The sequence below is a fragment of the Camelus ferus genome, chromosome 4 (genome assembly GCF_009834535.1).
Source record: "Camelus ferus isolate YT-003-E chromosome 4, BCGSAC_Cfer_1.0, whole genome shotgun sequence".
Classification (NCBI taxonomy): Eukaryota; Metazoa; Chordata; class Mammalia; order Artiodactyla; family Camelidae; genus Camelus; species Camelus ferus.
In genome coordinates this window covers 47480417-47503334 of record NC_045699.1, presented here as the reverse complement: position 1 = coordinate 47503334, position 22918 = coordinate 47480417, and the positions used below count along the sequence as shown (strand labels likewise).

General features: G+C 36.1%; 2 protein-coding genes across 5 annotated transcripts in view; one reads left to right on the top strand and one right to left on the bottom strand.

Moving 5' to 3' along the window:
• The window catches only part of ERP44 (endoplasmic reticulum protein 44), a 72344-nt gene extending 52541 nt beyond the window's left edge, over positions 1 to 19803 (top strand). Inside the window, exons 8-12 of the mRNA XM_006185241.3 lie at positions 1367 to 1483; positions 5140 to 5251; positions 6212 to 6353; positions 17510 to 17612; positions 19569 to 19803. Coding sequence (XP_006185303.2) covers positions 1367 to 1483; positions 5140 to 5251; positions 6212 to 6353; positions 17510 to 17612; positions 19569 to 19670 — 576 coding nt within the window. The 3' untranslated portion in view covers positions 19671 to 19803. The remainder of the gene's footprint in view (positions 1 to 1366; positions 1484 to 5139; positions 5252 to 6211; positions 6354 to 17509; positions 17613 to 19568) is intronic.
• Positions 13346 to 22918, bottom strand: part of STX17 (syntaxin 17) — a 69242-nt gene continuing 59669 nt past the window's right edge. For 2 of the 4 annotated variants that reach the window (XR_004319363.1, XR_004319364.1), the window contains exon 10: positions 19804 to 22198. The gene's annotated coding sequence lies outside the window, so the exon portion shown is untranslated. Of the gene's footprint in view, positions 14740 to 17628; positions 18004 to 19803; positions 22199 to 22918 lie in introns of those variants that run through there. The other 2 variants (XR_004319365.1, XR_004319366.1) reach the window with 2 other exon arrangements.

Sequence of the window (22918 nt, the reverse complement as noted above, 5' to 3'; positions counted from 1 at the left end):
TCAAAGCAATGATGGGGCCACAAAGGTCTAAAGTCACACAGGCATTTAGTGGCAGAGCTGAGACTAGAGACCCCTGATCCCCAGGCCTTTTCCACCTCTCTGTTATGCATTCAGTCTGGGACCCAGATTCATAAAAATGCTTCAGTGGTCTGTGACCATCACCCTTATTTGAATGAGAGTAGCCAAGCTCCCAAATCTTTTGGGGTATAAGTTCACCTGGTACTTACCAGGTAATAAGAAGCCCTAGGTTGTTTTTAACCTTTGGCTAAGAAGTTCAGTGTGTCTAAACTTAAAAGTCATTGGTTAGGCCCAGTGATGGCAGCCACAGCTAAGAGGCAAAAATCACACTCTTTTGTCATCCCAAATTGACCTAATGGTCTGTCATTGCAATTTTTCACACACACACACACACAAAATTGGAAATGGATTTTTTTCAATTCATAGTTTTCATTTTAATGTTTCTTGTGGTGTTTTGACACACTGAAGTTTTTAATTTTTGTTTAGTCTTATGAATGAATTTTTTTGCTTAGAAAGCTCATTTCCTATTTTGAATTCATATAGGTATTATTTCTTTAATAAAAGCTTACATAGCGTGACCATCTCTGTCTTACCAGAATCCAAGTGTCTTGTAGTGTAGTTTGCTTGTTAAGAGCATGGGCTCAGGAATGAGACTTTTAATATCAAATCTGCCGCTTTCCTAGATGTGTAACTCTTGGCTTCTCTGTGTTTTAGTTTGTTCATTAGTGAAAATAGCTATGATAGTACTAATTCCTGCTTTGTGGGGCTGTTTCTAGGATTAATTGAATCAACACATACAAGGTGCTTACAGTGGTACAACAGTGTTTGGTCACAGTAAGTTGTCTTAGGTAATGTTAGCTACTTATCATCATTTTAGGCACTTCAAAAATATTGAGTTTGAGTGAATGTGGAAACAGATACCATACTTAATATTAGAGGAAGACAGACCTTAGATTTATAATAGTATCATGTATTTTTCAAGGCTTTTTCACTTGAAGTCTCCAACTTTTTTTCTAATATTTTTGAAGGGATAGATAGCTAAATTAAATCATTAGGATAATCCTTCTTTTCACAATGCCTGCCTGCTATTGATGAAGATACTGATAAACATTTAATTGACCCAAATCCAAAGGAAAGCAGAAGGTAAGCTTAGACATCACAGGCTGGATATTCAGGCCCCTGATGATCACAGAGTTATCTACATCTACAGCCCTCTTTCTCAGAAGTTCCATGTTTTTGTTTCTTTTGTATCCCCTGTAGATTTTCAGGGCTCATAGATGGCTTTCAGGATGCATTTTTGCTAGCACAGATTAGATTTGTTTAATTTTTTCCTATGTTTTTATAACAGCATTCTGCTCCAGATATGGTATACTTGGGATCTATGACAAACTTTGACGGGACTTACAATTGGATTCAAGATAAATGTGTTCCTCTTGTCCGAGAAATAACATTTGAAAATGGAGAGGTATGGGCTTTCTAATGTGTTTTGGTATTTTTAATTCAGATTTTTGAAAGAGCGAGCTTCCTCCATCCATCTTACTATTCTCCGACAGAATTTATCTGTTATAAAAATCACACAGTGAACATAAGTACATCATAGCTATTTCTGTGGTACAAGGCCAGTGGTTCTCCACCTCTGCTATCCCAGAACCCCACTGTTGTATTTCCTGCAATAGCAGTGGTTCACTACAGCCTTGGAAATGAGTTTGAAAATGCTTCTCAGATAATTCTGGTTGCACCCTCGGTTGACGGTCCTTGTTTAAGGGGATTGCTTTAAAAGCAATGTTCTTCAGATTTTAACTACAATTAATTATATACAGTGCATACTTCTTTGCCATAGAAAGGTTTCTGATTCCTGTGCATCCTAAAAGAATGAAATTGTGTTCTTTTTCCATTGTAAATAATGAAAGTAGTTATTGGTTATCATGTAACTGACTTCACTGATCCCATGGGTATGAAATAAAGCCAATCCAAACTCTTAACAACTCCCACAGAAACAAAACACAAAGAAACCTAAGAGGTTGGAGGAACAAGTGCACAGGGCAGTGTCTGTGAGTTACCTCTCTCTGCTTTTACTGTATTCGAAACATGTCTTTCATTTCATTTTATTCCTTCATTTTTAAAACTCACAGTCTGAGAATGTAATTAAAAAAAAAAAGTTTCTTAAAACGTTCTATATGCATATATATTTCAAAGAATTATAAGTATATAGCTCAGATATTAAATACACAACTCAAGAAATTACCACAGAGTAAGCATCCCCATATAATCCTGAGTCAGAGGTCGACAGTTCTGTAAAAGGTCAGACAGTAAATATTTCAGGCTTTGCGGTTCATAGAGTCTGTGTTGCAGCTACTCAGCTTTGCAGTGTGGCACAAAAGCAGCCTTAGACAATACATAGATAAGTGTGGTTGTGTTCTGGTACGGTTTGCTTGCTTGCTTGCTTGGTCTTTATCAGATGAACATCTCTGCTACTTTTCTCAGTTCTCTGGGCTTCAGGTATGTTTAGCTGAATTAACTTACATTTTTTATTAGCTCATTGAGTCCTCAAAGGCTTAGAAAGATTTAGTAACCTGTCACAGTTATTCACCTGCTCTGGCAGTTTTTACAGGGATGGTTTCAAAACTTAAAGATACAGATGGATTGGAAAACTAAACGAACAAGGGTCTGTCCTTTCTCTCCTCCTGCCCCACAGTAGTTGGTACATTTAATAATTTTTTAGATTTATTACATGCTGTAACCAACTACCCATAAATCCTTTAAACTATGGGGAAAGATTTATTAACCTCTAAGTCTGGTTGTCTTGATATCCCTCTCATGTATTGTCTGATACCTGCTTGGTAAAGAATATGTTGGTGTGGATACGGACATGAGTAAACTTGGAAGCTCTTGCAGCATAAATTATATTAATATATGTAAATTAGCTTAGCAAATTAATTCACAAAGATACTTTCCAATTACTACTCTGTTTATTACTTCTCTCTTAACAGTTGTTAGTTCATCCATATTTTTTTGTTTAAACAAAATTGTTTAAACAAAAATTTTGTTTAATTACAAAATTAGTAATTTGTTTACTACTAATAAAGTAATATATTTGTTTTTAGTTTTAACTTGCTAGCTCTTAAATTTTCTAAAGGGTGACTGCTGAGTCTTCTTTCCCAGTTAGTATTTATTCAGCAACATTTGTGTTTTCATTTATTCAGTTACAAGTTGACTACACATTATTGTGTACAAAAATCTGCAAGCAAAGGAAAAGTGAAATAAGATTCTCTGTCTTTAAGGGTTTTCTGTCCAGTAGTTCACATGTACAGATAATATAACATAAAGACCTGCCCCTGTGCCACATGAGGGGCACTGAAAAAATGTTCTGAGAATTTAGAGGAGAAAATTCATTTCTTCGGCAGAAATGGGGTAGAATCAGGAATGGCTTTCTAGAGGAGGCATTTCAGTCCTGAAACAAAAAGTCTAAAAGAGAAACAGAAGTATTAATGGTAATATGGGGTAAGAGAAAGGGGCTGTGCATTTATGTTGAGTGTTGACAGTACTGGAACTGGGCGTGGAGATACAGGTAAGGGACCGGTCTGAGGTGGTGATGGAGATTGTTTAACTAGCTGAAGTTGCCAGACTACAACAAAGAAGTCCAAAGATAGAACCATGGAGTAGTAGTTGAAATTAATGTGTGGGGAAATAAAGATGTGAGCCCAAGAGATAATAAGTGAGGAAGAAGAAATTTTAAGTCAGTTTGCTAAAACATCAATGTGATGCCAGGGGCTGGGGGGAAGAGAGATAGGAAGTGACTGATAATGAGTATGGAGTTTCTTTTAGAAGTGATGAAATGTTCTGGAATTAGTGGCTTTGTGAATATAATGAAGGCCACCAAATTATACACTTTACAATGGTGAATTTTATGGTATGTGAATTATAGTCGTTTGTCCTTTGGTATCTACCAGGGATTGATTCCAGGACCCCCATGGATACCAAAATCTTCAGACGCTCAAGTCCCTTACAGTTGGCCCTCCAGTATCCCCAGGTCCACATCCATGGATTCAACCAGTCATGGAACCTGTGGATAAGGGAAGGCCAACTGTATATCTCAATTAAAAAAAAAAAAGGGTAACTGTGATGAAAAGCTTAATAATTTATCCTTTGTATGAGTGGAACAGGCTTAACCATGGAAACAGGAACCAGAACTCTTATCCTGTAAAATAGGTTCCAGTTTCAGTTTTTCTTAGGATAAGGACATGGTTGCTTTCTGCTGAGTCAGTTCCTAAATTATAGAAAGACAAGCAAAAGAATTGTTAATGGAAATAATACTATTTTGAGGCCCTTTCTGGACTTTTTATTATGAGTCACAACTTAACATTTGTCAGAGAGAATAAAGATCAAAATATGCTGTCTACTTACCGCATTTCTCTTGTATTCTCCAATAACAGTAATAAAAAAGTTTTAAATAAAAATTTTCAAGGTATTTTTGTGTACATATACATACAAGATATATAAACATACACATATATAGAGGCAAGTATTTGTTAATAATGTTGATAAATTGTATATTGGTTGAAAACTGGGTATGTTATGGGGTTTTTGCTTTTGCTCTGAGTCACACTGTTCAGCTTTGGGTAGGTCTCATTTAAGTTGAGTGGTTTCTGCAATAAACCTTAGAATAAGCATAAGTTTGCAAATCAGATTTATTTATTGCTGCTATACTCAGTTTTTCAGTGTTATCCATGAAATGAAGACTCTACCCCTTCCTAAAATCAAATCTTGAAAAAGAACCATAGTAATTCTTCCTTTGGTCGGCTCATTTTTAAAATGTCATGGCTTCATCCAATACTAGCTAACAGACCAGGCCAGTGGTTGCTTAAAGGCAGATCAGTTCCTACAGTACAGCAATACATGTGGGGCCTCAGAGTGTGTGGTTTCTTTAGGTGGAGGGAATGCATTCCTTCTTCCATTAAGGCATTAAGACATTTATTTACTTACACCCCTGGCCCTCTTCTTCCTGGGATACTGCAGCTGCTGCATGTGATGCGCGTTGGGTTTAAAGTTGTTCCTACCTAGAAAATAGCTAGAGCTGAATGGAGAGGCCTGATAATTCTCACTGAATACTTCTCTATACAGGAATTGACAGAAGAAGGACTGCCTTTTCTCATACTCTTCCACATGAAAGAAGACACAGAAAGTTTAGAAATATTCCAGAATGAAGTAGCCCGACAGTTAATAAGTGAAAAAGGTAGACAGATTAAGGTGTTTATTTTAATCCTTTCTCTTTGATTTTACTTTCTCCTTTTCCCATTACATTCATACTAACACAAACATATTTGGGTTAAAAACTTAAATTATTTGAACTCTACTCAGCCCCTGAATTTACATGAAAACATGGGAATGGAAGGCATTAGTGGAGATAATATGAAGCAGTAGCTTTTTCTTTTTTTTTAAACCCTGATTGTTTTAGCTCTTTAAAATCAAATCGCATGAAAAGTGGGGTCATAAGTGAATGGTATTAGTTTTAGGCAGTTTCTTCCAGCACCTTGATATTTGTCTGGTCCCTTTCTATTAGATGGTCCCAGAGATATTGCTGAGAGAACTTACACAGTCTGATGAACATTTACTGTATTTCTAAATGAAAGAAAGTTGAGTAATTCTCTTCTGACTTTCCCAAAGCATCAAAAAGGAATTTGAGGTATCACCAGCTTTCCCTCGTAGTTAGAGAAGAAAGTCAAACCAAGTAAACTGAAGGCTGTGTATAGAGCCATGCCCATATTAGTCACTGGAGATATTTTGGGGTTGAATTAGATTAAAAATCAACCAGTAGGGACTGGAGGGACATCCTGTATGAAATGAAGATGGCCCCTTGAGAACAGTTCACATATCAGTTTCTGGAACTTGCTTCCCAGACCTATGTAATCTGCAGAGCAAAAGATTACCCCTTTAAGGAGAATAAAAAAATTCACTATAGCATTTGAATTCGGGTTGAGTTCATATAATTTCTAGTGAAATTATACTCTCTGCCCTATGAGTTAAAATTCTGCCTTTTTAAAGGGTTGTAATATTAAGGTTTTCGTTTTTGTGGTCTGTATTATGCTAAAGCGTGTTGGGTTTTCTTAGTATGTCGCTTTTTATGAACTTGCAAACTTAAGAGAATACAATCAAGAAAGTTCTAATCTACCTCTCCAAATTATTTCTTTTAAAGGTACAATAAACTTTTTACATGCTGACTGTGACAAATTCAGACATCCTCTTCTGCACATACAGAAAACTCCAGCAGATTGCCCTGTAATAGCTATTGACAGCTTTAGGCATATGTATGTGTTTGGAGACTTCAGGGATGTACTGTAAGTATTCATTTTGGTTTTTTTAAATGACTGATATATATCTCAGAAATGAACTTGAAAACAACTGTTTGAATAGTTTAATCCTATGTTGAAACAGTAATACTTTGTTATTTGGACGGAAGGGTTTTTTTTTGGTTTTTTTTTCCATTCCAGAGTGTGGTATAACTGACTTTGAGAATTATGAAATATCCCTATAGAAAGCCAGCACTAAATAATCCTACATACTTGGGAATCATCTCTAAAAAAAATTTTGACCTCAGAAATTTGTTGACATTGAGTTGAGTTTGGTCTTTGTCAGCACAATAAGGAAAGTGGATTTTAATCTTAGGTAGGTTAAAGGAAATGGGTAATATTGCTGCTTATTTGTGATTACGTCTAGCAAGAACATAGTGGCATTTAAGACCCAGGAGATGGCTATGACTAGGCATTTCTAAGGGCATACAGCTAGGAGCCTTTCCAAGAACAGATAAGCTTTCTGACTCTTTTCTCACGTATCCATAATATTAATAAACGCATAAATCTTGTAACTAACCACAGACATGAAATTTTTTTCAGTTTTCTGAGATGTTAAGTACAGTTGTAAAAAATGGAAATGTTTCTTCATATTAGTTTAAGCAATACAGGTATTAATTCGAATTAAACCTCTTCTTTTCAAAATTCCTTTAAATATTCCCCCCTTTTTATGTCTAAAGATTAATTTGTGCAGTTAGGATGATTTGAAGTCCTACCGCAGAATGAATTACCTTGCTCACTTCCAGATATTTCACTAGAGATGTGATTGTTTGATAGAAGATTCTCAGTCCTAACATACAGGAGGCCTAGGTTTGAGTCCTTCCTTGGGCAAATCACTTACTTTCTCTCTTCTTGTTTCTTTACATTTAAAATATGGTTGGTGGTGTGACCTCCCTAATGGGATTGTTACAAAAATTAATGAGATGATGTGTTTTGAACCATAAAGTACTTACAAATATTAGTTGTTTTTATTTTACCTACAATCAAAAGAATACCACTTAGCCTATTAACTAATTGAATATTTATCCAGGCCTTCTATATGACAGTTGTATAATATAAACCAAGTCATATAAAAACCGATGGTTTAAACTTTACTAAGACTGGATCCCTGTCCTCAAAGAACTTACAATCAGGTAGAGAAAGGAGACAAGCAGGGTAGCAGGCAGTTGTGTTTTATAATGTTGATAAGTGCTCTGACAGAGTTCAACAGAGGGGCATCCGATCCAAGATTTCTGGAGATGTGACTGCCTAAGGTAGGACCTAGAAGTTTATCATGGAGGTGAGGAGACAGGGCTTGGAGAAAGGTGACATTGGCAGAAACAAGTATAGAGACTGTTGGCTGAGTATGAATGGACGGGAGGGGCACTGCTCTGGGATGAGGTCAAGAGAAGTAGGGGCTTGTTTATGGAAGCCCTAGCCCTTATTTGCTGTGTTAGGAAGCTTGACATCCTGAAAACTATGAAGAGGCAATGAAGGGTTTTAATCAGGGGATTTTTTTTTAAAGATCACTCTCGCTGCAAACTGGAGAACAGATTCAGAATAGAATCTAGGAGGCTGTTCAGTAATCTAGGCAAGAGTTGATGATGGATAACCAGTAGACGATTCTTGAATGAATGAATTACCTAAATTCTGGCAGTAGCACTAAAGCTAGAGATGAGACATGTTTAAAGTGGAATAGGAGGACTTGGGATTTCAGTAAATGGGGGAGGTGGGAGGCCAGCAGTGATGGCCAGGAATCTGACTTGGACAGCTAACTGGGTTGTGATGCCACTAATTGAGCTGGGAACTCAGTGGAGGAGCAGCCTTGCGGTCAAGACGGGGAGTTCCCTTTCTTGGCATGTTGAATTTGAGGTGCTTGTGGGCCACACAGAGGAGTGTCCAGAAGGGAGTTTACATGGCTCTGGGATTCAACGGTGAGATAAGGGCTGGGTCTTGAACACATGAGGATGTAGCTGAAGTTACTGAAACAAATGATATGACCTAGAACAGGATTGAGAATAGAACCCTGGTGAATACCAACATTTAAGGAGAGGACAGAAGAAGGAACATGTGCAAAAGACTAAGGAGGAGGAGGAATCAAAGAAGTGAAAGAAAAACCAGAAAAAAATAATATGATAATTGAAGGAGGAACACTTCTAGCAGGAAGAAATGTTCAGCCAGAAGATAAAGATGAAGTATCTGTTAGATCTGACCCCGCACAAAAGTCTATATTGTAATGAATTGAAGAGTGACTATTTGATGAAGAAATTAAGATTTGACATGAAAATTCTTGCAAGAAGCTAGCCTCTAAAGGGAAAGAAAAATAGGGAGATAGCTCCAGACAGACATGCATTAAAGTAAAGTTTTAGTTTTTCTTCCCCCCTCCTCCCCACCCCTTAGAGTACCAAGAAGCTAAACATGACTAAATGCTTGTGGGACAGAATCACATGGAGTGAGGAGTTATTGAAGAGATAGGGAAAAGAGGAGCTAAGTGATAAAGCAAAGCCCTAAGGAGCACAGAGAGAATGAGAAGCAAGGAAAGGAAATAACCTCCCCTCTCTAGTGTGAAACAGAGGAAAAGAAGGGTGCAGCATTTCTTTTGAGTTATTTGGGGATTGTCGTGTTAGTGACAGCAGCAGAAGACGGCTGAGGATCCTGTCTGATTCTTGTTTTTAACTATGGCTAAAGAAACAAGATCAATTTCTGAGAGTGAGTGGCTGGGCGATAATTGAGAAGGCAGGACTATGCTGGATTTAAAAAGGAAAAGTAGTTGTTCCCAGAAATCCACCTTAAAGATCCATATCTCCCTAACATCCCAGCATTGATTTGGATAAAAATTGAAACTCACATGGTCCCCTTAGCAAGTGTGTAAGCATTAACTCTTGTGCTAGGCGGAAATGTCTTAGCTGGTTCCATGTCCTCTTCCTCTTACCTCGTCGGCTTGCTTCCAGAAGCTGCAAGCTCAAGCCAGAAGGACAAGCTTTTTAGAAGAGAGGGCAGCTGTTCTAGTAGTTGAACTCATGCTGCAAGAGCTTCCAGGCAGTGACTGTGCTTGGCATTAAAATGCTACCCTGCTCATGGGTCATTTACATGAAGTCTGAGCAGTACATTTCCCTACGTTTTTAGTGGATAAATCTTTGGGTTGATTATTTACTTCTTCCCTTCACTGGAAACTTACAGCCCTAATTATAAAGTCTCAAACTAGTGGAAGTCAATAGGATGCTGACTCAGGTTAGATTTACCAATCGGCAACCAAAGTATGCCCAACTTTGGCTTTTGTTCCTAGGAACATTGTTACATATCACGGGACACTTGTGACAGATTCCATCTTGGCTATCTTAAGTTTCTTCCTCCAGTTCTGAAGTCAGATTTAAAACACTGTAGCACTTCTAATCTCATCTTGGTGTCTATTTGTCAGAGTATGCAAACTAAGACAAATGGTCATATTCTTTATCACATGACCCAGTCCCCCTACCCTCCAACCATAGTTCATCATACCAAGAGATGGGCACTTGACCAAGAAAAGCTAACTTATCAGCCTGGTGCGAAAAAAGACACTGAGCCAATAAGACTGGGCAAAGAAACATGGGAAATGATCTTCTCTCATCCTGCAAGTGTTCAGTCCTGTGAGCAAGGAGGGAGATAAGTGATTATATTTGAAGCTCTCTGAAACAAATTACTTCTTTAATTTCTCCCATAGGTGCCTGATTTCCCCTCCTAGGCACTGTTCCCGCTAATATTTTTTTTAATTGTAAGGTGGCACATGCTGTGTGAACTACAGACAGCCTCTGTGAATAGATGTTAGTGTTAAAAATCAAGTAAAACATGCGGCGAATCTGACACATTTAATAGCGTGTGTAATTGTTATTGTGCTGCATGGTAATTAAGGCTTAAATGATAAGCAGTTTCCATAAATTACTGTAATTACTATTACTTTTACTTAGTAACTCAGCATTTCTAGGGTCAACTAGAGGAAGTGTGGTTGCGGTGAGGAGAGAGAAGGCAGATTTATGATGCACAGACTCCTCCCATGCTAGAGGCAGGCACTGGTGGGGAGGTGCTACCAGTGTTCTATTCGTCTCTTCATTTCGGAGAAACTGAGGTTTAGGGAGGTAACATAACCAGCAAGGCCACACACTAATCAGTGGCAGGACTAGGATTCATGTCAGAGTACGTAAAACCCCCAAATCCCAAGCTTATAACACTTGATACCAAAGCAGTTACATTTTCAGTATATATAAAAGCAACGTAAATGTGAATAATGTTTGAAGAGACAGTATTTACTAATACCCGAAACTGAATCACAGATATATGAATCCTTAGGTTTTTTTCTGTAGTTCGACCAGATTTGTTTCTTACCAAAACTAAAGGAATAGATTTTATATGGAGATAGGAATGGGGGAGAATTTTGAAAGTCTAAGAGCACTAAAGGACAGGTCTAGGAAATGTTCTCCAGCTCCTAGAGGAATGATGAATGGTGGGATCTGGTATAAGACTGTTGAAGGACTTTCTAGAGAAAATTGTGAGCAGCAAATACCCTACCATCTGTTCCTTTACTTAAGGGTTCATATATATAAACTGCTGTTTGTTAGAGCCCCAGTGACGAGGGCAGAGGGAACAGCAGGACAGACTTCAGGTCACTCCCAGGAAAATTAACAGGCTGCTCTAATGCTATTGAGTTCCCCAGCTTTGGGCTCTAGGTCATTTATCCCAAATGACTAAATCACTGAAAAGTATGACCATAATTCCTTCAACAACTCATCCTGATAAAGTTGGCTGCAGGTGATTGGCTGTGTTAGCAGCAGGGTGGGCGTGGTTGTGGTGAGGAGATGAGAGGCAGGATGAAACTAAAACAATACCGATACCGGGTAGGGGGAGGTATCTCACTAATTAAGCAATTTGGTCATCTGCTATGACGAATTAGCCTGTCTCCTTGGCTGTCGGGGAACAAACCAGGAATTGGATGAAATGATAGAAAACTTGGAGGGACAGGTAAAAGAAAATTTTTAAATTAGGTCACCATTAAGTTCCTTTTTAACTCTGAGAATCTAGTTTTGTTCCTCATTACCTAGGGGGTTCTTTTTTACCCAAATGAGGCTTTTCTTAAGTGGAAAAATGATGCCAAGAAATCATCTTAAAAGGCAAATTTTATTTATTTAGTTTTTATTATTATCTCTTGCTATACTAACTGCTTTGTGACAGCTTAGTAGATGTTCAATAAATGCTTTATTTTGCTTTTAGTTTAATCTGTTTATTATAAGTTTAAGAGTTTGATGACTTTGAATGTGTTATGTGTGGACTATATCCTAATATTTATCAACTACCCCTTTGCCCTATTCCCCACCTCTCCTATTCATCTCTGTAGTTTTGATTCTCTGAATGTGCCTCTCCGTCAGCCACTGGGCAATATATACAGTGGTCTGGGTCCCTAAACACCATTTTTATTTTCATATAACGTTCATATTGTACAACTGATATTGATTATGTAATTACAAGTACTTTCTATTTTACAAATCAGTCCAGTGTATTTTACCTTATTTGGTCCTGCCAGCAAAATAGACATCAAGCACTGACAGAGCCAGGCACAGTACCAGCCCTACTTTATATGTGTTTTTCAGTTAACCTGTAACAAACTTATAAGATAGGTATCATTTCCACTTGTACAATGAAGAAGTTAAGCTCTGAGAGATTTTGTAACTTTACCAAAATGGAGTCACTGAAGAGGCAACACAGCATAGTGGTTAGGTGCAGACTCTAGATCCAGACTGCTTAGATTCAAATTCTGTTTTCTTACCTACTAGTTATATCACCCTGGGTAATTTCTTACCACCTCTACGTCTCTGTTTCCTCAGCTGTAAAATAGGAATAAAAATAGTGGCTGCTTAATAGTATTGTTAGCATTAAATGAATGTGTTTATCTATGGTTCTGAGAACACTGTCTGATGCATGGCCAGTGCTATTAGAAGGCTAGCTGTGATTATTATAGGCAATAATATATTTGGACTCAAATCCAAGTCTGTTAGACTATAAACACAATACAATTAAGTTAAATAAAGCAGTTCTCATTTTACATATCAGCAAGCTGATGTTCAAAGAGGTTAAGTAACTTAAATGGCAGGATACAGTGTTTTTACACTGTAATACATGAAACAAGTTCAAGCTGCATCATTGTATAAGTTGAATTTAAAAGTAGTAAATAATATTAGGAAATTGAATCCAGTAACATTTGAAAACAGAATAATATATCACAATCAAGTGGGCTTTATCCCAAGTGTGCAAGGCTGGTTCAGCCTTCAAAAAACAATGAGTGTCATTTGGCATTTACTGATCACATCAACACATGCAGAAGCATTTGACAAAATTCAATATCCATCATGACAAAAATGCTTAACAGACTACGAATATATGGAAAATTCCTCAATCTGATAAAAAAAATTTACAAAAAACCTACAACTAATGTCATACTTAATGGTGAAAGACTGAGTACTTTTCACTTAAGATCAGGAACCAGGCAAAGGTGTGTACTCTCTTCACATATTTGTGTTTGTGTATGTGTGTATTAAGCACATCATTTGTTCCTTATTCCTGATTATAAAATTTTTTATCTTCCTTGTGGATAATTCTGAAAGTTTATAAAATGCCAAAGAATTTAAAATCACCCATAAATCCACAAAAGAGATCTAGACATCTGTCTGTGTTATAAAATTAGAGCCATGCTATTTTATGAATTTTCTTTTTAACTTGTCCACACATTGTAAACATCTTCCCATGTCATTAATGTTTCTCCATTATTTCTAATGGCTGTATAGTTTGCCTTTCACTAGATTGTTTCATGATTTGTTTAAATAACCCCTGTTGTTTGAATCCAGGTTTTTCCCATGGAAAAAACCTCTGCTGCTAATGGGACTTTACCAAACGTATCCTCATTAACCATTCTTAGAGTTTTTGGTGCTGTGGAATACTCTGCTGTCTACTTGAGTTCTATGGCACTGTCATCATGATTTTCTTTTCTTTCTTTCCTTTTTTTTTTTTTTGGCTCTTTCATTGTCTTTTACTGATTGTGCTTCTTTGACTCCTTGTAGTAATAATCAGTGCTGTGCTGCCCAATATGATAGTTACTAGCCCTATATGAATACTAAAGTTAAAAATAAAATGATACAAAATTTAAAAGTCAGTTTCTCAGGCACAAAGCCTATTTCAGGTACTCAATGGCCACATGTGCGTAGTGGCTCCTGTATTTGACAGCACAGATATATAACACTTTAGGTAGTATGGAAATGTTAACAATATTAATTCTTCTAGTTCATGAACGTAGAATATCTATCCATTTATTTGTGTCTTCTTTCATCAATGTTTCATAGTTTTCAGTGTACAGATCTTTCACCTCCTTGGCTAAATTTCTTCCTAAGTATTTTCTTGTTTTTGACAAAGATGTCCACTCTCATTAGTTCTGTTTAATGTCATACAAATGTCCTAGCAAGTCAATACGACACGAAAATAAATAAAAGGTGTTTAGCCTGGAAAAAAAGCTATCTTTCTTTGTAGATGACATGATTGTATATGTAAAAACTCCTAGTGAATTTACAAAACAGCTCCTAGAACTGATAAGTGATTTTAGCAGGATACATGGTCAACTTTTTAAAAATCACTTTTATTTCTATACACTGAGAACAGCTGGAAATCATTAAACGTTTGGAGTACCATTTATAACAGCTCCAAAGGAAAACATTTTTAAAAAGACTATCTAGGTATAAATCTAACACAATATGTACAAGATCTATATGCTGAAAACTACAAAATGCTGATGAAAGAAATCAAAGACGACCAAAATAAATGAAGAAACATCTATTGGAAGACTCGATTCTGTTAAGATATCAGTTCTCCTGAAATTGATCTATAGATTTAATGCAATCTCAGTCAAAATCACAGCTAGATTTACTGCTGAGTAAATGAGGCCATACAGGCTCATTCTAAAACTTACATGGAAAGGTAAAACTAGAAAAACAAAAATAATATTGAAAAAGGAACAAAATTGGAAGACTCATACTACCCAATTTTAAGACACTATAAAGCTAAAATAATTAAGACAGTGTATTATCAGTGAAAAAGTAGGTACATAGAGCTGTGAGACAGAATAGGGAATCGAAAAATAGACATGAAATATAGTAATTGATTTTTTTTTTAAAGGTGCAAAGACAGTTCAGTGGAGGCTAATCTTTTCAACAAATGGTACTGGACCACCTGACTATCCTGATACCAAAAAAGGAAATTCTTCCTATAAAAAATTAACTCAGAATTGATTTTAGACATAAATGTGAAAGGTAAATTCTTACAAGTGAATATAGGAGAAACTCTTCATAAGCTGGGGTTAGCCAAAGAGTTCTTAGAACACTATCTGTAAAAGAAAAAAATTGATAAATTGGCCTTCATCAAGTTAAAAAACTTTTGCTCTGCAAAAGATACTGCTAGAATATAAAGAAGATATACAAATGACATATAAACATGAGAAAAGGTGCTCAACATCATTATTCATTAGAGAAATGAAAATTAAAACCAGAATGAGATCCCATTATACATCTTTTAGAATGGCTGAATTAAAATACTGATAATACCAGATGTTCATGAGGATATGGAGCAACTGGAACTCTCATGCATTGCTGGTGAGGTTGCAAAATGATACAGCCACTCTGGAAAAAGAGTACCTAAAGTGTGAAAATATAATTGAATTTATTACAGCAAGGGTCCATTTGTTTTCCTTTTTAGCAGATAACCATGTTGTCTGTTTTCTGGATAATATATTGTTGATTCACTGATTGTTACCTAATAATGATGGATAGTTTCTAGACAAAAGCTAGGTAAGAGCTCTTTTGTAATCTGTTTTTCTACCACATCAGTTCAGATTCATCCTATCTCCTCTTTGCCATTTTGCTCGCAATTCTTTCTCTCTGTGTGTTGACAAGGAGGAAGAAAATCTGTTTTGAATGTTCTTTATGAATCTGTTACATTTAAAATTTAATTATAAATTATTTCTTGACTAGCAGAAGTAATTCATACTGTATTGGTTGCAATCACTTTTGAACCTTATAAAATAAACTAGCAAGGGCTTTATTTTAAACATTATAGATTATTTGCAATTCTTTGAATTGAATGGGTGTATTTTAGCACTTTGCAGTGGATGACGTCAGATTAAATTTAAACTGATATCCTCTCAATGTTTATCTCTGATGCAAGTGCAGTTTCCTCTGTACCAGAGAACCTTTCAGAGGCATTCTATCAATACAGCTACCTGACAGTCATTTGTATTTATAAACTGTGCATTTGGCACCTGCTGGCCTCTACTGCATTGGAGCTAGTGGGGAGCCAAAATGGGTGTACAATGAAGTTATTGGCTGTTACATCACAGTGGGAGTTATTGAAGAGAAGAAACAGCATTTGCAGGACCTCAGGAGAGGATAAAAGGAAACTAGTAATATTAACACAAGCAAGCTATGCTACCAAAAAAACAGTGATTTAAAAAGTCAGTTCTACTGAAGGAATTAAAATGTTTGTAGACCTGTATTTTAATTCTTGTAACAGATATGAAAAACAGAGGGTTTCTATTTTAAAATATAATGAATTTTAAAAATACCATAATCTCAGTAGAGGATAATTCATATGAGCAGAAATATAAATTAAAACAACAAGGGAAAAATGCTTAATTTCTGAAGAAATGGAAATTCAAATGCAGGTGTCATTTACTTATGAAATTAGCAAATCAAACGTTGATTATAAAAAGAGATAAATGTGCTGGCAAGACTTCAGAAAACAAATAAGTAGACAAGTAGCAGTAAATATTGATATTTTATATCTATAATTTGCCCACTTTGTTAAAATTTCTTATTCTTTAAGTCATCACTCCTACTTTATCAGATACAACAAAAGGAAATAATTACGAAGAAAAAAGGCTGATGTATAAATCTGCTTAGCTTTGTAATGGTCTGTTTTGCTACAGTGCATGTTTCTGTACTGCAGATTTGCTCACACCATGATTGGTAATTAGGGGAATGATGTCAAGTATGAAGTGAGTTGTGTTGGTTCTTGTTATTTTTCTCAGTAATTTGAACCCACCAAAGAAAGATTTTTCACCATAAACAACAATCCTTAGTGGTGTATAAAGAACTTACTTTAAAAAAAAAAAAAAAAGAGCCATTTTCATGGCCTTGAGAAGTGTTTTGCTTTTCACAATGTTAAGCTAGCCATTGAAACTGCCTGTGTGCTTGAAGAAGTTGTGAAGACATTTCCCCCTCTGGTTAAGAAAAACATGAAAAAGCTACACCCTGGTTTAGACAGTTTTGATAAAACTGGTTCTGCTGGCAGTGAATGCCCTCAAAGACCTGCATCTCAAAAGAGGACTGCTAAGCTCCAGGTTAAGGTTACATAGGATCATATGGCTGACACAGGGTTCAGATGCTGGTGGAGGCTGAAGGGTGCTAATATTTTTGTTATAGGCTCTTAGGAGTACTCTGGTTACAAAGCTACATAGTTTTAAGTGGTTAGCCCCTAACACTATTTTTCCTTTGAGCCCCTATTATTTTTAGTGTAATTCTGCAGAACGTAAGTTTTTTTTTCAGTTATATGTATTAAGGAAAATATATAACTGCCCAACAATAAAGGAATAAGTGTTGATAGATTCTAATGTATCTGTTACAGTAAGCATGGAAAATTTTCTATAGAATAAATGTAAGAATTAGAACACAAAATTGAGTATCTCGATATCATGATTACAACTGTAAAAATGTTTGACATGTACTTGGCCTGTTAATAGTTATGGTAGTGTGGTGGGATTGTAGGTAAAAAAAATGTTTTTAACATTTTTTATTGATTTATAATAATTTTACAATGTGTCAAATTCCAGTGTAGAGCACAATTTTTCAGTTATACATGAACATATATATATTCATTGTCACATTTTTTTCTCTGTGAGCTACCATAAGATCTTGTATATATTTCCATGTGCTATACAGTATAATCTTGTTTATCTATTCTACATTTTGAAATCCCAGTGTATCCCTTCCCAACCCCCGCTAAAAAAATTTTTAATTGTTTTTAATGCTGTGAAGTAGGTAAAATAGAAATAAGTCCATTTTAATAGTTTAGGCTAAAATTTAATTTTACTTTGGTTCTAGAATTCCTGGAAAACTCAAACAGTTTGTATTTGACTTACATTCTGGAAAACTGCACAGAGAATTCCATCACGGTCCTGACCCAACTGATACAGCCCCAGGACAGGTAGGACTCTTGTTTGTTTTTCAGTATGAACTCTTTTTTTTTTTTTTCTTTTTCAATTAATCTTGAAGAGGATCTAAAGCTCTTACATAGCCTTAAGTTTCTGCTCCTGAGTGCCTTTGTATAGAAATTCTGAGCAGACTCTAGATAATATACAAATTATGTTCCTTTAAAAATTTAAACCTTCAGAAAAGTTGCAAGAATTAGTTTCTTGATCATATAAATTAAGGTGGTCTGGGTATGTCCTTTGTGGAATATGGCTATAAAAGGGTTAAATACAGTTGGCTTCATATAGAAGTCAGAGGTAGAAATTAGAAGCAGGTAGATTAGTGAAGATATCAGTGGATTCTGTGTATTGTTCAAGCCTTCCTCTGTGGCTGGGAGACTCGCCGCACTATAAAGAAAATAATGATCTGGTATGATTGCTGACCCATCCAAAGAGCCCTCATTGCTACAGTGTTCATAATGCTCCAAAGTTATGGTTTAATGCAGCTTTTCCATTTGAGATTTAGAATGTTTGACAACTATTTATCAACAAAATTTTATATTTTCTTGATAGATATTTTTTAACCTGGGAATTATTTATGACTTGTAACTTCTGTTATAAGTAAACTTGTTAGAAGTTACGTTGTAAATTCTGTACAAGTTCCTACTTTGTTAAACACCTCTAAATTTGCATCTTGATGCATTTTCATGTATATTAATTACCATTATACTGAGGGAAGATGATACATACCAAAACTCATATTTCATATGCCCAGAACTTCAATCCACTGTTTTGGCCAAAGAACCACCCCATATTAAATAAAAATAAGAACTAAGTGACTTTTTCTTTACTTTAAGAGTCAAATTAAGTTCAGAGTTAAGCGTTCCCTTTAGCTATCTAATGACGTGCTTTTTCCTTGAAATCTGAGGTCAGATTTTTCTTTGATAATTAAGCAACGGTAGAAGCAGGAAACCTTTGCTGGCAGTAACCCAAAGTAGGCCTGCTTAGTACTTTATTAGATTAAGAAAAGCTGTAGCTTGCCATCATTGTATTATCCTGATTTGTTTTTGCTTCTCCTTTAGACACTGAACTGCTTGTATTTATTCATCTTTGCATACTAGTACATAGTAGGCAAATACATGTTCATTTCATAGTAACATTTCATAGTAATACATGTTTTGTTTAATTAAGCTGAAATTATATCTCAGCAAAAAATAAAAATGTACTGGGGAAAGAGACCAAAAAGGGAAATTTCTAGACACTTTGCTTCCCAGTATAATGGGAATGTGCTATGATATATGTACATCATGTACTATATGCACTATGTGCCTATGTGAACTATAGTAAATGTTAAAACAATGGTGAATAAACATGTTTGCTCTTGAGGAGCTCATGGTATGAAGGATAAACTACATTGTCTTTTCTGTGAAATTCTTAGAAGTCACTCTTATAGTTCCTCTGTATATTTTTATTTACTATTGGTGCATAAGTAAAATACTACAAAAACTAATTTCTTGCAGTACTGAAGTGTTTGTTTTCCTCCTTACATCAACTAAGTTTTGATAACTGCAGGCATCCAGGTCTCTATCTACAGAGTAGGTGCCTTTAATTCTCTTAGCAGTCATTTGTAAGCATTTAGGCCAACGTAGGGTTATGCTGTCTCTACAGAATAGTCTAGGAAAGCACCCAGGTGTCAGGTATTTTGTTTCCTTCCCTCACACCCCAGGAACTGGCATCAAGTCCATAGTTAATGGCTCTGTGGCAGCCCTGCCCTGGAGGGAGAGTCTGAGTTAAGGGCATTTGAAATGGGGAAAGCAAGATTTCAAACTTAACTCTGGTCCTTGACACATAGTAGCTTTTGATTATTAAGCAAATAATTATAGGGCAATTACCGTTCATCTAATAGTCTTACTAAAATATTATAACTCCTTAAAATATATTGATATAAAACTGTTTCATTCCTTCTCTTGTAGGAAGTCCAAGATGTAGCAAGCAGTCCACCTGAGAGCTCCTTCCAGAAACTAGCACCCAGCGGACATAGGTACACTTTATTGAGGGATCGAGATGAGCTTTAAAAACTTGAAAAACAATTTGCAAGCCTTTCAAACAGCAGCATCAACTTACGTGGTGGAAATAGTAAACCTATATTTTCATAATTCTATGTGTATTTTTATTTTGAATAAACTGAAAGACGTTTTGGGTTTTTAATTTTTTTTCTCCCCGACTCAAAATGCATTGTCATTTAATACAGCCTCTTTAAAAAGAAAATCTGCTAGGGTTAAAAAAAAAAAAAAAAATCAAAGGCCTATCTTTGCTTTAAATCTGTCCTGTAAAATTTTAATAAATCAAGTGAAAGGTTACATTGCCAGAAGTAGACCATTAACTTGCACTACTAGACTAGGGAGGGCTTAGGGATGTTTCCTGTTGTAGTATGTGCTTTTCTTTCTTTTCTTTACATATGATCAATTCTGTTGGTATTTTCATTATCATATTTCTCAAAGCTAAGGGGGTATATATTCTGAATATTTGGGAGGGAATAAATTAAAATTTTCACACTGTGTACTGTGTTTTACTGATTGGTTGGATATTGCTTATCAAAAATCCCATAGTGGTAATTTTTGGACTCTTAATGTGTAACTTAAACATAGTATGAAGAGGAGGAGAGCCAGAAGCCAGAACATTTGGCAGGAATTGTCCTTATGAATTAAGAAAAAGAAAATGAGATGTGTTATTAAATTTCTGTTTGTCTCTAACAAAGTGGCATATGGACGGCATTCAAAACTTTGAATTATACGTAAATCTAGGAGAGGGATACTAGGGGACTAGGTTACCAATATTGAACTAGATGACTTTTAAGGCTCCTCCTATCATGACACAAATTTCCAAAGAGAAAAACCAGCAGAAAAAATGTATTTCAATAATTCTAACTTTCTTCTATCTTGTAGTCTTGTTATAGTTGTATAGGTCAAAAACAAAGACAATAAGGCACGTTTTTTTTTTTTTTCCATTGTAAAATTGTTAGAGGACCCTGCCCACCTCTAGATTCCCTGATTTCCTAGGCCTGCAGTGTACAGTCAAATGGGTCCACGTGCCAGGCCTCAGCACTGCCAGGGAACAAAACCAGAGGGAGAGGACCCTCCGTGTCATATCAGGAAGCCCAATGCCAGAGGACAGGTTCCAGTTGGCTTTCCTCTGAGCCTGGGTTGGTGCTATAGGCCAAGAGTCATTTTATACTTGGAGTCTAAGTCAATCCCAGTTTGGGGAAAGATTATTTTTAAGCTTAAAAGGCTGACGTGTGCCATTATATGTAGTATGTAATATATGTAACATCTTCCAATTCTTTTAAAATAAATATTTATAATAGATATTTAATGATTGTTATTTTTTAAAAACAGCCTAAAATTCTTAGTTATGCATGACTTACCCATCATTTTATTCAGAATAATAAATGTTAATAAGGTAGTAAGGGGCATGTTTAGTATATTTTACCAGACTGTTAAATAGAAAAGCAGGACAGAGATTCCTAAAGGTTGGGCCTTAAATCTGTTCTCTTCATTGCTTTTAATCAGTAACTTTAATGTCAGAGTTTAATCAATAACTTCAGGTCAGAGGATGGACCAAATCTGAGGTGGTCAGAATAAAAATCTACAGATGTTAAGCTAGCACACAAAACCAAAAGCAGCACATGCAATTGACTGGAATAAATTTGTAATCCTATATTTGGCTTTAAAAAAAAATAAACAAAAGATAACATTTAAGAATTGGGTTGCAGATAATTGGTTTGAGAGTAGTTATTATAAAGGTGTCAAGGAGTACATGTTCACTGTGATCTGAAGTAACTGAGTGGCTGTTTAAAGAGTGAGTGGATCTGAGGCTTTATTTTAGCACTCATGCACATAGGGACTTAGGCTTTAGCCCTGCCACCGCCACTGTCTCCTCTAGAGTGTCAAGCCACTGAGGGCAGTGACACTGGATTTTATGCCTGTATCTCCAGTGTCCAGCATTTCTGGACACTTAGTAGTCATCATCACATGTGTATCGAATGAGTGAGCTGTGCTCAATGACCTTGGGTAATTTTGTACTCCTGAAGGGCTCAGCAATCATCAGGACTTGGTGCCCAATTTTATAAAAAGTCATTAACAAGCTCAAGTGTGAAACAGCAAAATGCATTAGAGAAAATAGGTTCTTGCCAGAGGGCCAGTGCAGGGTGGGGGTGGGAGGAGGCCTGAGGCTAGGAAAATGAGAAGGTTGGAGCTTACTGTGCCAAGCCTTGTATGCCAAGCTAAGGAAGCGGTTTGTACTGTATCTTATAGCCAATAGAGATCCATCAACAAATTCAAGCAGGGAAGTATGTTCATAATTAAGTTTGAGAAAGAACACTCGCAGCAGGTGTAGATACGATTAAATGAGTCCAGGAGAGGAGAGGTAATAGCCAGAGCTAAGAGAGTGACAGCAGAGACGGAGAGAAACAGATACGAGAGATTCCGTAGGGATCTGTCACTCACAGTTTAGACTTCTTCCCCTCTGAACCACGAATCAAAGAATGTTACAGGTGGAAGTCTTCTCATTTTATCCAGTCTACTCCAGGCCTCAGGCTCCTCAACTGTGAAGAGAGGGGATACTAGACTAGACTCAAGAACAATCAGGTTCTTGCAAAACCAAAATTAGAAACAGGCCCTACTGCTTGTCAGCTCACTACCTTTTCCAGTTTTTCAAAAATTGTTACAGTATTGAGGGGGACCATAAAGGGATGAAAACGATCTTTAGATGAAATTCTGAACATTTTTTAAAAAGTTAAATGAACCTAGAGAAGAAGATGGAGAATGGGCATCTAAAACATCTCATAGAAAGCTCTCTGATGAAGTCAAGTTGTCAAAGACCACAGATAACAGAAGGAAAAACTGGCATGATAAAGCCCCCAAAGAGGAAAGTGAAATATAGAAGTGTTTGAAATGTTGAAGTTCAGAATGAGCTTAAATTTGCAGAAAATGCTAAAGTTGCCAAGAAAGACTTAAAAAGCCTGAGTCAGGGCAAAAAGAATAGATTAAGGAGTGTAATGGATTAATAATCAGGAAAAGCAAACTAACTCAATTTTAATTTTTTTCTCTCTGTAAGATCAGGTCTACCTGGACAAAAACATTTTAAAATGACATAAGGAAAATCACAAAAATGAGAAGTAAAAAGATCTTGTCACCTTGAGTTTTAGGGCTCTTTGGCCCAAACTGCAGTATCCCAGAGAGCTGCTAAATGTTGCAAATGCTTTTTGTTAGCAACTACTGGGAATTTTTGAGACACTATGGAGAATTATAAGGTAATAGAAGAC